This window comes from Lissotriton vulgaris, unplaced genomic scaffold, assembly GCF_964263255.1.
Source record: "Lissotriton vulgaris unplaced genomic scaffold, aLisVul1.2 SCAFFOLD_1672, whole genome shotgun sequence".
NCBI lineage: Eukaryota > Metazoa > Chordata > Amphibia > Caudata > Salamandridae > Lissotriton > Lissotriton vulgaris.
Genome location: NW_028252384.1, coordinates 461,648 through 476,208, shown reverse-complemented (window position 1 = coordinate 476,208; position 14,561 = coordinate 461,648). Strand labels below are relative to the sequence as shown.

Below are 14,561 nucleotides of genomic sequence, written 5' to 3'. Positions count from 1 at the left end.
TGTTGCCCGGAACGAATCATTCGGCGTATACAGGCCATTTTCCATACAAATCGTATGCGGACAACCCGGTACGAATCGTACTTGGCGGGTTGGACAGCCTTTTTACAAATTGTATGGTCTTTTTTACAAGTCCGTGTCGTACAGCTTTTCCCGATCCGATTTGTATGGATCGGGCCGATCTGTATGTATTTTTCGCGTACGAATCGTACTACACGGGTTGGAAGGGACTTGTACAATTTGTATGGAAAAAAATACGGATCCGATTTGTATGGAAAATAAAAATCCAGGATCAGAATCGGCCCCCTAATGTTACCTCTAATATCAGTGGTAATATCAGTGGCCACCGGAGGTGGCGACGGTCCACAACGGTTTAGAAAATTAAATAACGTGTATACATATAAATACAAAATGGAATTGACATTTTTTAAATGCTTTGTAAATATGAAGGGTTTTGTAATTAGAGGGTAAAAATTAAGTTTTCTTTTTCAAACAAGTGCAGCAAACAATCTAGTATGGATGACTGGAAGCCTCAATGGAAGCACTGGTATTCACAAGCAAAAAGAAAGCAGGCATTAGGAGCAAAAACGAAAGTGATATGCTGGAGTCTATTATACTGCTTTATCTTTAAGAAATAAAACCACATTTTAAACAGCTCCAACCTTCCCATTAAAATGTAAATGTTGAATTTTAGTGTATTACTTAAATAAAATGTCATTGTTTGGGTATTTGTTTGATGTAATACTTGTTTCAGCAGTTGTCAATTGTTTTGGGGTTCACATACTTTAAATGACTTTGATATGTTACATTCCTGGAAGCTCACACCCATTTCCATTCCATGAAAAATACACTCAATTTGTCCCTTTATGGCCTCTTTGTAGTTGGCAGGTTGCATGAAAAGCTGCCTGAAGACACTTTCAACTCACATTGCACCACACGGAAACAAATTCAAAAGTTCAGTGGTTTACCTTGAAGAAGTCAAAGAATCCCATTAGTGGTGCCTTTCCCAGCTCTGCCTCCTTCTCCCGGAAAAAGAAATACCCAGTTATCCCGGCATCCAGTAGTTCTGGGTACTTTTTGGAAAGTTGGACTAGCTGCAGACGTTCCTCTCGACTGTCTCTACCTCTGAAAAATGCCTGTTCAGATTTATTGTTCCAGGAAGGACCTGACAGAAGTAAAGAACACTTAATAAAAAGAAACATTTGCATCTGCTCATCAGTACACTTTTATGAATACAGCTACCTTTGTTACTTCAGCAGTCAGTGAAAAATACAACCAATTTATTTACCAGGAAGCTGATGGTAAAGAGGAGATCGAGTGTGCTTCTATCTCATTAGATTTACTGGCAGGTGCCGAGTGCCTGGGCTTCCGCTGCACCTTGTCATCTCAGCATTGCAACGCAGGGATGCTGATCTACAGACCACCTGGCACATCGAGTAATTTTATTAGGACCCTCCATGAATGCATTACATAGCTAGCTCTTAAATGTAAATACCTTCTGATATTGGGGGACCTGAACTTACATATGGATAAGCCATCGGATCCTCAGGTGGCTGCCCTGCTGTAAACAATGTCAGCTTGTAAGCTAATGCCCTTTATTAAGGAGCCAACAAATAAGAGGAGTCATATATTAGACCACATCTTCTGCAATACGGAATTGGACACAGATCCTCTGGTCCCTATAACTGGGTCGGATCATTCCCTAGTCCTGTTTCAAATATCACCCACAGGGAAGTGTGTTCCTTCAGGGGCGAAAGCGGCGAAATACAATTTCAGAGCTCCTAATAAGATATTGTTACCATCCCTACAGAGGGCACTCGCTTCATCTGTCCCAACACTGTCAGACAATCCTGCAGTGGATGCCTGTGCCATAGACTCATGGTTAAGGACTAACAAAGACGCGGTCGCGCCTATGACCTTGCGTACCTCTAGAGGAATCGGTCACTCAGTCCCCTGGTTCATTGAATCATTAAGAGTCAGTAAAAAGAAATCTTGAAAGTAAGTGGCGTAACCATTATCTCTTGGAGGATAGGAATATTTATAGGCCAGCCTTAAAAGCACAACATAAAATGGTGAAAGTGGCCAAGAAACTAATGGCAGAGCAAAATAGCGGTCACTAAAAATAGGAACAAGGAGATCTTTGGGATCGTAAAGTCTTTTACGGCTCCTAAGGCAATTAGTAAAGTAGCCCCGCTGCCAGCAGACTGGACTAACCTGGTGGCCCAGTCCTTCCATGCTAAAAAAGTGACAATTCAGCAGTCCTTCTCCGAGTCTTCCAGAGAGCTTAGTACAGAAGTGAAAACAATTAGGCCCCATCCCTCCTTGGAACTCACAAGGCCCTCAGCTATTACACTTTCCGGCCATTGAAATTGGAGATTCATTTTCTTATCCGATGAGCCTGAAATCTGGTTCACCAGTAGATGCGTGCCCAGCAAAGCTTTTACCTGCACTTGCTTCCACCATAAAACAACAAATTAATAAGGTGTTGAATTCATCTGGGGCAGCTGGCATTGTGCCGCCTCTCTAGAAGCAGGCAAAAATCCTGCCCCTCTTAAAGAAACCAAGTGCTGACCCTCACATACCCACAAATTACAGACCTATCTCCCTCCTTCCGGCATTCTCCAAAGTGCTGGAGAGGCACGTCAACAAAGTATTCATGGAGTATGATGAAAATCACAATCTTTTGCACCCCACTAAGTCAGGTTTCAAGGCTTGCACTGCTGGAGGTGACTAAACATCTCAAGGAGAAGCTGGATCGGGTGGTAGAGTGATCCTCATACTGTTGGACCTGTCGTCAGTGTTTGACACTGTGCAACATCGGAGGCTCCTCGATAGACTGGAAAATATGGGATTGAAGGTAGGGCTCTAGCCGGATAGCATCTTACTTGGAGGACAGAGAACAGGTCATTTGGACTCCCCCCTTTCTCTTCGCCCAGGCCCAGTTTACAGGTGGGAGTCCCTCAGGGCTCTTGTCTTAGCCCAACGCTTTTTAACTTGTATATGTCCCCCTTAACAGCACTGATGGAGGCCTATGGTGTCAAAATAATTTCATATGCTGATGACACGCAGCTGATTTTCTCTTGTATCAAATGCACTGAGCTTGACAGGGGCGTGATTAGACCTTGCCTTACAGAGGTCTTCAGGAGGCAGGAGGAAAACCAGCTTAAGTGCATTTCTGACAAATCAGAATAATTTTTTTTCCGGTTTGCCTGCAGTGCACGACTGGAGCCAATGGTGGCCAGAAGAATTCTCCCCCCCCCCCCCCAGCGTGGCTCAATCCACAGTGAATAATTTGGGAATCTATATTGACAATGCCCTTTACATGCGTTAGCAAGTTCAGGCCCTGGAAGGGACTTGCTTTGGACTACTTTGGATGTTGAGAAAATTTCTCCCGCTCCTCCCACTGGATTCTAGGAGGATTGTGGTCCAGGCACTGATCACATCCAGACTGGACTATGGGAACATTCTCTACATGGGCCTGCCTGATTTTCTCCTGCAGCCCCTTCAGGTGGTGCAAAATTCAGCAGCTAGGGCAATTCTCCATCTAAAACCTAGGTCCCACATGACACCTCATCTTAAAGCACTTCACAGGCTCCCGACGAGGGAGCGTATACAATTTAAGGCCATGGTAACTTTTTTAAAGCTCTCCATGGCAAGGGGGCTAGTTACCTCAGGAGATGTGTCTGTTGGTACGCACCTACGAAAACACTTATATCAACCTCTGCCCTGTATGTATGTGTCCCAAAGGTGCGCCTGGCACGCAGGGGTAATACATCCCTAGCCTCTTGGTGACACAAGCATGGAATAAACTTCAGTTGGTCCTTACTCTCCATGGATTTGACTAATTTCAAGGCAAGAGGAGATTAAAATCAAAATGGTCCTCACTTCCATGCTTCTCTTCATATTCTGCTAAAAGAAGGTTTGGCAATCTTAATGAGGGCAAATCTACAATTTAGGAAAGAAGCTGTAGAAAGGTTCATGAGGATAGGCGGTTTGGCAATTTACAATTCTTTTGAGACATAAGAACACTTGTATTCCAATGCTAAGCTTGCCAAAAGTGAGCTCATCATTAAAGGGGTGCTAAATTCCCGATTACTTTGATATCATTACCATGTGAAATTATATCACATTGACATGTTTTAGGCCCCGTGTCTCATTTATTGATACACCATCATACCCATTGTGGATCTGGTACCTTTAGTGTGATTAATCTGGGTTTTAATGTGACCCACAGGATCTTTGTTCTTTTGTTTTACCAGATGGAATGATGTTAGGATTTTAGGATAAGCAGAAGCCACAGCTATAGGAAAGCCTGAAACGTATGTTGAGGCACCACTAACTAAACTCTGATAGAAGGCTAACTTCGGAAATAGGCTTGTAGTGGAGGGGGCACTCTCCTTTCTCACACCCAAACCCCTGAAGGGGGCACATCAAGCCCGGTTCTAGCAGGTGGGCCAGGCCCACCCAAACATGACCTTTGGCCCCCCCAGTCAGCAGAGGAGGCCATGAGAAAGCCAAACATTGTGATGCTTTTTCACCTTGTTTACATTAATAATCAATCTGGAGTAACGGTGTCACCTTTCCAAAAGAAATACCAGCTATTTGTTGTAGTTTTAAGAGTGTGCACGAGCATGGACAGGATACTAAATAGAACTATGAAAAAAATTCTATGTATACATTTGTACCATGACTTTTATGACTGTTTTTACTATATTTAATAGTCCAGACTCTTTGCAGCTCTAGAATCCATTTAAAGTGTTTTCCATGTATATTTGCTGTTTGAATTAGGTACAGATAAGGGGTTAAAAATACTTGCTTTAGGTGGTTTTGCAAATTTTTGTACCAGCTGGGACATTAAAATACAGGTGGTGTCAGTAAAAAAAAAAAATAATCTGCCAGGTGGCAACCCTAGTCAGGTGTAATTAAGGAACCTCTACAACACATTTTAAAGTGCATTGTTTTTATAAATACTGTCCTAAGCATGCACTGTAAAGGGGAAAAATGCTGATTTTGGGTGATTTTCTCTATTTTTACACTGGCTGAGACACTAAAATATTCATGTCGGAAGAGAATGGCAATGTGGCCACCGTACCTCATGTCCGAGGTAAGCTGCAGTTAGGTGATGTGTATGAGGGAGGGGGGACAAGGTGTTACCTGCCAATTATGCAGCAGGTGCAGAGGCACCGGAGCCCAGACCTGTGAGCGTCCTTTTGCTCCTCAAATAGCTAACATAACATGTGTCATTGTAAAATTCACGTCACCCATGGGTATCTTGGCACTGAATAACAGAGGTGTATTGTTACCCAACTCAATGGTACTCAATTTAAGGACTACAGAAGGATGAAAGGCTGAGTGGGCCCGCCGGGACTTGAACCTGTGACCATGAGTTTGTAGAATATTGTTCATCATCCTCAAGTTCATATACTCTATTCTTATTTACTGTTCATGGAGCAAAACTTTGCAACTCTTTCACGTTACGCTTCAGAACTTATGATATAGATTTTTTTTAAAACATGGTTACTTGCTAACAAACATGTTCCCTAGAGGAGGCTCAATGTAGCCATTTAGCTTTCTTTTACAGTGAAAAAAAAATCCTGTAAACGCTGTTCCCTACAAATGTCCCTGTATACAAAAATGGAGTTACTGTCACAGGTCTCATGTAATTTCTATTATTTATACCTTGCTAAAACCCCAACAAGGGTGCCCACTATCTAGGGAACCCTAACAGAGGTTGTCAATGAGTTTTAGTTTTTAACATCTTCCTAAAATTAAGTAGCTGTTAAACACATTCATCCTATCAGGCAATTCATTCCTCATCATGTCCACCATTTAGTTCCTTAGATTTAAAGATTTGAAATAGGCTTCAGCCCACGAACTAACTCCTGCTTGCTTTTCGTGCAAGTCAGCATGTCAATATAAAGATCTATGAAGCAAGTTTATAAGGACAAAACACATGCACACCTTTATTGGAAGTGTTAGAAAGGCGATCCTAGAGGGGAGGCAGAAGTTGCCTGGCCGACCACCCCGAGACCCACCTCTCCTTCTGGAGTTGGCCGAGCGCCGTCGAGAGGCCTCCAGGCGAGGTTCCTCTCCTAGAATCGTACAGCCGAGCAATCACACCACATGGACACCACACAAAGATAGATTCTTAAAGTTTTTATCAGCAATCAAGGCAGGTTCTTTCAGCAATATGTACAAACGGATCGAGGGATCCTTAATGTCTCGGTAACTGTGGGAATAGGGTAGCGGGACAGTCTTAGTACCAGCCTGGCACCGCCGAGTCTGGTTTCGGAGGGTTAGGAGGTACCGGTATACGTCGGGGGAGCATCCTGGACTGCAACCTCCCAGCCTTCTTTGACCAGGCTGAGGGGACCCCGGACGGGGTGCCCGTACAATAGTTCGAAGGGGCTGAACCCCAGGGCCTTCTGGAGTACCTCCCGATAGGCGAAGAGAGGGCAGGGCAGCAACACGTCCCATTGGCGTCGCAAGGGCTCTTCCAGGCCCATGATCATCCCCTTGAGGGTTCTATTGAAACGTTCCACCAGTCCGTTCCCTTGGGGGTGGTAGGGGGTCGTGAACTTGTACGTGACCCCGCATTGTTGCCACAGGGACTTCATGTATCGGGAAATGAAGTTCGTACCCCGGTCACCGACGACCTCTCGTGGGAAGCCCACCCGGGAGAAGATCCCCATCAGCGCCCTGCCCACCACGGGGGCCGTCACGGTTCGGAGAGGGATGGCTTCGGGATAGCGGGTGGCATGGTCCACCAGGACGAGAATAAAACGGTGACCCTGAGAGGTTCGGGGCTCCAGGGACCCCACAATGTTGATCCCCACCCGCTCGAATGGGGTGTTGACGACTGGAAATGGTTGAAGGGGGGCCTTGTGCTTCCCGCCGCTCTTCCCGCTGGCTTGGCAGGTTGGGCAAGTTCGGCAGTGATTTTTCACATCTTTCCTCATTTTTGGCCGTAGAAATGGGTCACCAGGCGGCTGTATGTTTTGTCCTGCCTCAGATGCCCGGCGAGGGGCACATCGTGTGCCAGGTTCAGGAGGAAGTCTCTGAACCGGAGGGGGACCACCAGCACCCGGCTGGCCCCCAGTTCGGCAATCTTTTGCTCGCTGTAGAGGAGATCGTTGTCCCAATAGACCCAGTGGGACCCCGATGGGTCTCCGGCGGCTTGAGCGGCGGCTTGCTGTCGGGTCCCCTCGAGGGAGGGACACTTTTTCTGTTCTTGACGGAACTGTTCTCGTGTGAGGCCACCTTCTTGGAGCCATTGGGCCAGTTCCGGGAGGTCGCAGAGCGTGGCAATTTCTTCACAGTTGGGCCCTAGTGGACCGGGCTCGGGGTCTTCGGGGACGGAGGGCGGCAGAGGCGCGGGCCACTCCGGTTCTTCGGTTGGGGTGGATTCAGTCGGGGCGGTGGCCCGGGCAGTCATGGATCGGGTGGTCGCACAGACCCACTCGGGAAGGCCTAGCATCCCCAGATGCTCTCTTCGCTCGACGTCGGCCCAGGGGGAACTTTCCAGGTCGTTCCCGAGGAGGCAGTCCACGGGGGCATCATCCCGGACGGTCACTTTCAGCATGCCCGACACTCCCCCCCACTCGAAGGGGATGCGGGCCATTTGGCACAGGCTCTCGGAATTGTCCGCCGACCGTACTGGGCACAGCACATTGGGCAGGATCTGGTCAGGGGTCACCAAGTGGCAGCGGACGGCCATCACGCTGGCTCCGGTGTCGCGGAGGGCTTCGGCCCGGTGCCCATTAATGGCGACCCACTGGCGGTACTTCTGAGTGTTGCCCGGAATCGGGGCCCGGGGGACCATGTCTCTTTCGCCTAGACATACCAGGGACATGGCGGCGGGCTCCCACTCGGTCTGGTCTTCGTCATAGTTTTCTTCTTCGCCCCTTTCCTCTCCCAGGGAGGCGGCCGCGATCTGGCGGTTTTGCGGACCGGTGGTGCCGGCCCGCTGGTTCATCGAGCAGTTGGGGTCATTGGCATAGTGACCGGGTCGCTGGCATTTGTGGCAGATAACGTTCGAGCGGGGCCCCGGCCGTGCTGGGGGGTGCCCCTCTTCTGGCCAGGGATGGCGAAGTGTTGGTCGGGGGAGGCACCGCGGGGGAGTCTCGGTTCCTGCTCTGGCCTCCTCCGCCGCCTCGCGGACGGTGGGGCCCCTGGGGAGCTCGGCCGTGGTCTCCCATCGAGTTCCGGGGGACCCGGGTGCTCACCCAACGATCTGCCTCGACGGTGAGTTTACGTTGCTCGGTCAGCTTGCTGTCGAGGAGATGCTGCCGGAGCTCGACAAAACAGTTGTTGGAGAGGTGCTCCCATACAATGAGGTTGAACAGCTGCTAGTAGGTGGTGACCTGGCTGCCTTTGATCCAACCCTCTAGGGCTCTACTATAGAAGTTCACATACTCCACCCATGTAGTACTGGGGATTTTCTTACAGTCTCGGAATCACTGCCGGTACATCTCGGGGGTGAGTCCATAGCGAGTAAGGAGGGCGGGTTTCATATGTTCGTATGAGGTCATCTCGGCGTCTGGGAGCTCCAGCAGGGCGTCTCTCCCTTCGCTGATGAACTTCCCCCACAAGCCGGCACCCCAGTCTTTTTTGGGTACTCGGTGCGAGGTCATGGCTACCTCGTAGGCCTTAAACCATTGTTGGATGTCGTCGTTTTTATAGTATTCTTTGACAACATCTTTGGGGATGTGGACCTTCGTGTCTGCAGGAGGAGGTGGGCTCCGGTTCCCGCTGGCCTCCCCATTTTTGGCCTTGATTTCAAGTTCTTTTAAGCCCCGCTCGTGCTCGAACGTGAGCTTCTTCTCCTCTAAGTCCCTCTGCCTCGTTTCTCCTCCAGGTCTCCTTGCAGCCGTAGCTGCTCAAGGGCTATCTTTTTCTCTGCCAGCTGTAGTTCTCCGTCCAGAAGGAGTCGGGCGAGCTCCAATTCGTGGAGCCGGCTCCTTTCTCGCTCTCGGGCGTCTTCGTGGGAGAGGCCCGTGTTTACATTGGTATTTCTTTCGTCTGCTGTGGTTGTGATGGTTTCCGGGTGCATATCTGGGATCGTGTTATCTTCGTTCTGGGGTGGCGTCACTCCTGCCTCTACCCATGTTTGTAGGGCCTGCTTGAAATCGTCCTTGGTGCTTAGTCCAGTGGTAGCGATGCCCAGGTGCTTGCAGAATTGTTTCAATTCTTTGTGGTTATAGTCTTCCAACTGTTCCTTCGGGACGGTCTGGTTTCCTTGGTAGTCATGGTTGTGGTGTGTTTCTGTCAGTAGCGGGTGAGTCACTCTACGATTTGCATCGGCTCGGATCGCACCGCCTGCCACCAATGTTAGAAAGGCGATCCAAGGGGGGAGGCAGAAGTTGTCTGGCCGACCACCCTGAGACCCACCTCTCCTTCTGGAGTTGGCCGAGCGCCGTTGAGAGGCCTCCTGGCGAGGTTCCTCTCCTAGAATCGTACAGCCGAGCAATCACACCACTACAAATGGACACCACACAAGGATAGATTCTTAGAGTTTTTATCATCAGTCAAGGCAGGTTCTTTCAGCAATATGTACAAACGGATTGAGGGATCCTTAATGTCTCGGTAAATGTGGGAATAGGGTAGCGGGACAGTCTTAGTACCAGCCTGGCACAGGGGTACCCTACACTCAGCTCTCGGTCCTCGAGCTGGGGGGTTCCGCAAGGTCGAGCCGCGACGTCGTCAGCAGGGCTCCGAGATGGTTCAGCGGGGTTGGGCCGTGGCAGCGCCAGCAGGCTCCGCAGGTGGTCCAGCGAGGTCGGGCCGCGGCAGCGCCAGCAGGGCTCCGAAGATGGTTTAGCGAGGTCGGGCCGCGGCAGAGTCAGCAGGGCTCCTAAGATGGTTTAGCGAGGTCGGGCCGTGGCAGCGCCAGCAGGGCCCCGAAGTATCAGAATTCAAAGTAGCGAGTTCTTCTCAGGGTCGGCCGCGATTCCACCGGCAGGGCTCTCGACTCCATGATACAACTGCTGACCCAGTCCGGAGCTGCCCCAGATATATGTCTGGAGTCCTTTGATGTCCGGACCCTCGCGCCTGGGGGTCAGAGGGGCCGGGATGAGAGTTTCCAGACACCCCGCAGGGGGGTGGAGCCAGCGCCCAGGGAGGCCGGAGGGCGATCGAAACCAGGCGTCCGAGGACGGCTGGAGGGCCATCGAAACTCTCCTCCTTGATCCGTCAAGTGGCCGTTTTACCACTTGGTCGGGTCTTGGTGCCTCGATGTCGGGGCTTCGCTGGGGCCGCGGCCACGGGGCCGGACGTGGAGGGTCCAAGATTGAGTCGGGGCCTGAGCTGGTGGCCCGGGATAGGGGTCGGACCAGCAGAGAGGGGCGAGTAGGGGTCGCCATGTTCCGGAGGGGGAGAGCCGGGGTCGCCAGGAGCGGCGGCTCTTGTAAAGGTTGGAGGGGGGTAGCTTCAGGCTGGAGGACAGGGGTTGATGTCGTCCAGGGCCTGCCATGTGGGAGGAGCGGGACCACGCCAGGAGGCCGGGTCCAACAGGAAGTCAGTGAAAGTTTTGAGCAATAGGTTAGTTAAATCCTACATGCAAAGTTTGCTAGTCATGATTTTGGCCACTGAGTTTTGCAGGAATTGTAAACATTGAATGAGATTCATGGATGAACCACAATACAAACAATTAACACAGTCCATTCGGTCACCTATCAAAAGGTACATGCACGACTGTCCAGCTCAAAACAGAAAAAGATGCCTCAAGAGTATAACTTCATAGTTTTCGGCTTTGATCACTAGATTGATTTGAGGCTCCACTGTTGTGAGTCAAGAAAAAGTGTGTTTTGGTGCAGGGTGACCTATATTGGCTATTGAAATATTCTGGTTTGTAACAGGGAGGGCAGGCGGTTGGAGGGGCTTTCCCCCTGTGGTGCATGGTGGATAGCTGATTCTGCCTCCCCTCCCTCCCTCCAGAATGACTGGTCTACCAACCCAACTATATCATCGCAGGAGGAGGAATGTAGCGAAGCTGCCTTTAATTGGGCGTTCACCGAGGAAGAAAACACCCCCCAAATGACGTCAGGACCATCGGACTGGTTAAGACCAAGGAAGTACAGAAGGTGCGGTGTGACGACACCCAGGAGGAGTTTGGAGACGGTGTGTGGACGCGAAAAGAAGAAGACTGTGACGAGAGTCGAGAGAAGAGCTGAGAGCGTGTTGTAAGCAGAGCCAAGCCAGGAGGTCAACGACCCCGTGAAGCGCCGTGCCACACTTCCGAGGGAGGAGTGTGGCTTAGACAGGTACGGCAGCAATTCGCATGCTGGGTAGGGAGGCGGGGTGACTCTCCTCTATAGCGCTGCGAACGTCTGGCTACTACCCTGTATGTTTGTATATAGCTTCTCCCGTTCCCGATTTTTCCTGCATTCCCCAAACCATCTTCTCCTCACTTAACTCCTTCCTCACACCCAGTGTAAATCCCTGATTGTAAATACACATGGTCAGCGGTGCCCCCTTCACTCCCCGGTTCCACCTGTGCGACTCGACGAACCACTCGAGTCCTGACGGTCTCTCCTCTGTCTTTTTGTCCTATGCCTGGCCGGTGGAGAGGAACCAAGGCGTCTGCCGAAAAGAAGCGCTGAGCAGGACCGAATCCCACCCCAGAGACTACCTCCTTGGAGAGAACCACTATCACGGAGCCTAGTGACTTTGCTCGCGAAAGACTTGCGTCAAAACAAAAGAAATCAGTAACAAAAATAAAACCATATCTCGCCAGAAAAAGTCTCCGGTCCCTTCATACACCCACGTCACAGGTACCTAGCCAATATTCCACTCACTCTAGGTGTTTGTTTATGTTTATTTAGAGGGAGAAGTCACTCTATGTGCTACCTTTAGGCTTTCAGAACCTTTACAACACTATTCTCAACTTCAAAGAAGATTAAAGGCAGCACTGCTTCTCTTGGCCTCGCTCTGTGTAGTTAGATTCTCCGTTTAAAACCTTAACTAATAAATTACCGAGTTACACCTTGAGTGGAAATTTTAGTTTCAAATAAGCTTAGCGAAGCACCATATTTTAGTATGTTTAATGGAATGCCTGTGACAGGCTGCAGCATGTTTTCCTTGCTACTGAGTGAATAAGTACGAGACCATGAGAATTTGTCTTTCATCTGTTTCAAAATAGAAGCATTATACCAGAAAACGTAGTCCTCAGAACTTAGAAAATGTGGAATGATCAGTGGAAAAGATCTTGGTCGTGCATGGCAGTGAAAAACTATACAATTTTACAGCAAAAGTCATCAAGTGTACCTATATTTTACAATACATTTCTATTGAGGCACACCTTGGAAAAATCCGAATGAGGCCAGCTCTCGGTGCCCATTTATCTTTATAACCAAGTTAGACTATGCTTAACCTTCTTGTACACAAAAACATCTTATACAAAAATAAAAAACCAAGAAATAAAAATAAAACGTTAAAATTTGGAATTCTTTCTTGCATGCCAGAGGCCTGGGATGAGGCGCACCTTTAGTGACGCAAGACGATGTGTCGAGGGTGGCTGAGCAAACGTGCCTTCAACCAGCTCTTCAGCTACACGACTGAATCCGTGTTTATCTGACAGTGTTGCTGTCCTTACCATGTGTGGAATTAGCAATTGAAATGTTACCCAAATAATCAGAATGCTGTAAGACCTTTTTCCATGTTTATCACCAGATCTGAGTTGGCAGATACTTGAGAAGAGGAGTTAAGTAAATGAATTACCTGTATTTCCTTGAATGGAGAGCAGGTCGTTAGTGACACCTCGTAGGGTTTCATATGTGGAATGGGTTATATCATAGGTTGGAAGAATGATATCCCTCGATTCGGTGGAGCCACACCAGGAAATGATTGGCAAGGGACCTGGGGTATCATTCACCTTCCTGTTTTCAACTGGCCAATCTCCAACATTAATGTAAAATTCAAAATCCGGCAGTCGTACCTAGTTCATGCAAATTACAAAAAAGAAAGTTACTATAGGGAATGCCGTTATTTGTAAAATAGATGCATATGTGAACACGTGTTGATAGGAAAACAGCATCAGACAACTTGGCGATACAATGTAAATCCTATAAATGTTTCAAAGTGCAAAGTACTACTTTACAAAGGAGTTCGCACACCAATAAAAAGCAACATTAATTTCAGCGCAAATGATTTTAAAAATGCTACACACTGCAATATTAGGTTCCTGTTGCGTGGCACTGTAAAACATTGACCATATCAGTGACTATGCACAAAGAAGGAAGGTTTTATAGAATTTCTTGGCAAACGGGGAATGAAAGACGAACACAGCAGGCATACACTATTGTTAACCGTCATAGGTTTGCCTAACATTTGAAACATAACCACAACATTCAGGATCCTCATATAAAATTGATGAATTTATAGGCCCAAAAATCAAAATTCCCAAAAATTGAACAGATGAAAAACTGACCAAAATAATCAACAAGCATTGGAAATGCAATAGGTCTCGCAGCATTAGAGTTAGTGCTTTTAGAATTGTTTATGGGTTTTTTTGTAAATCTTTAGCATTTTTGTTTCCTGTAGCCAATGCTAAAGAATTAAAAAAAAAAGCCATAAACATTTCTAAAAGCTCTAACTCAAATGCTCCGAGACCTATTGCACTGTGTGAGGGTGAGGGGTTGAGGGTGAGTGAGGGTGAGTGAGGGTGAGGGTGGGTGAGGGTGAGTGAGGGTGAGTGAGGGTGAGGGTGGGTGAGGGTGAGTGAGGGTGAGTGAGGGGTTGAGGGTGAGTGAGGGTGAGGGGTTGAGGGTGAGTGAGAGTGAGGGTGAGTGAGGGTGAGGGTGAGTGAGGGTGAGAGTGAGTGAGGGTGAGGGTGAGTGAGGGTGAGGGGTTGAGGGAGGGTTAGTGTGGGTGAGGGTGGGTGAGGGTGAGTGAGGGTGAGTGAGGGTGAGGAGTTGAGGGTGAGTGAGGGTGAGTGAGGGTGAGGCTGCTACCACGTATCTACAAAGAGAACGCGGTATTGAATGTAAAGTCCCCAAGTGCTCTACTCACATTGCCAATAAATAAAAAGAGAAAGAAAAGAAGAAACCTCGGGACATGGTGTTCATTATATGTCCATAAGGCCACTATACGTGGTATTAGTTATGCGTCCCCATGTGTACAACTTGCAGTGCAGATTAGAAGAGATTAGTAGCTCGAGAGTGAAACTCAGGGACGCGTTGACACATACACGTTCCCAAGCTCCAAGCCACGACTTGACTAAGCATTTGCCATCTCAACAGTATATCAGGAGCAAATACTAGTCGCACATTACTCTACAATAGTACACTTCAAACATAACTCACTGGCACTATGATGTGCACAAGGCTCCTGGGAAGTAGTTGGTTCAGAGTGTGCCCCGTTGATAGAACAGCAAAAACAGCACTACATAACAACCAGAAAGAGATAAATACGGTATGTAATACAACCTACGGCACGTTACCATACCTACACGACAAGCCTGAAAGTGTGTAGTGCAAGCAAATGTGTGTTGTGTAACGCAACAGAAAAAAATGGGAAATCATGGAGGACCTTATGCAAAACATCAATACTTTTCATACAGGCCACTG

At 48.5% G+C, this 14,561-nt stretch overlaps 1 protein-coding gene across 1 annotated transcript in view; it reads right to left on the bottom strand.

Moving 5' to 3' along the window:
• LOC147662580 (protein O-glucosyltransferase 3-like) overlaps nucleotides 1-14,561 on the bottom strand; it is a 74,844-nt gene that overhangs the window by 25,903 nt on the left and 34,380 nt on the right. The window contains exons 4-5 of the mRNA XM_086951069.1: nucleotides 12,715-12,931; nucleotides 966-1,162 (exon numbers count right to left, since the gene is read on the bottom strand). Coding sequence (XP_086807195.1) covers nucleotides 966-1,162; nucleotides 12,715-12,931 — 414 coding nt within the window. The remainder of the gene's footprint in view (nucleotides 1-965; nucleotides 1,163-12,714; nucleotides 12,932-14,561) is intronic.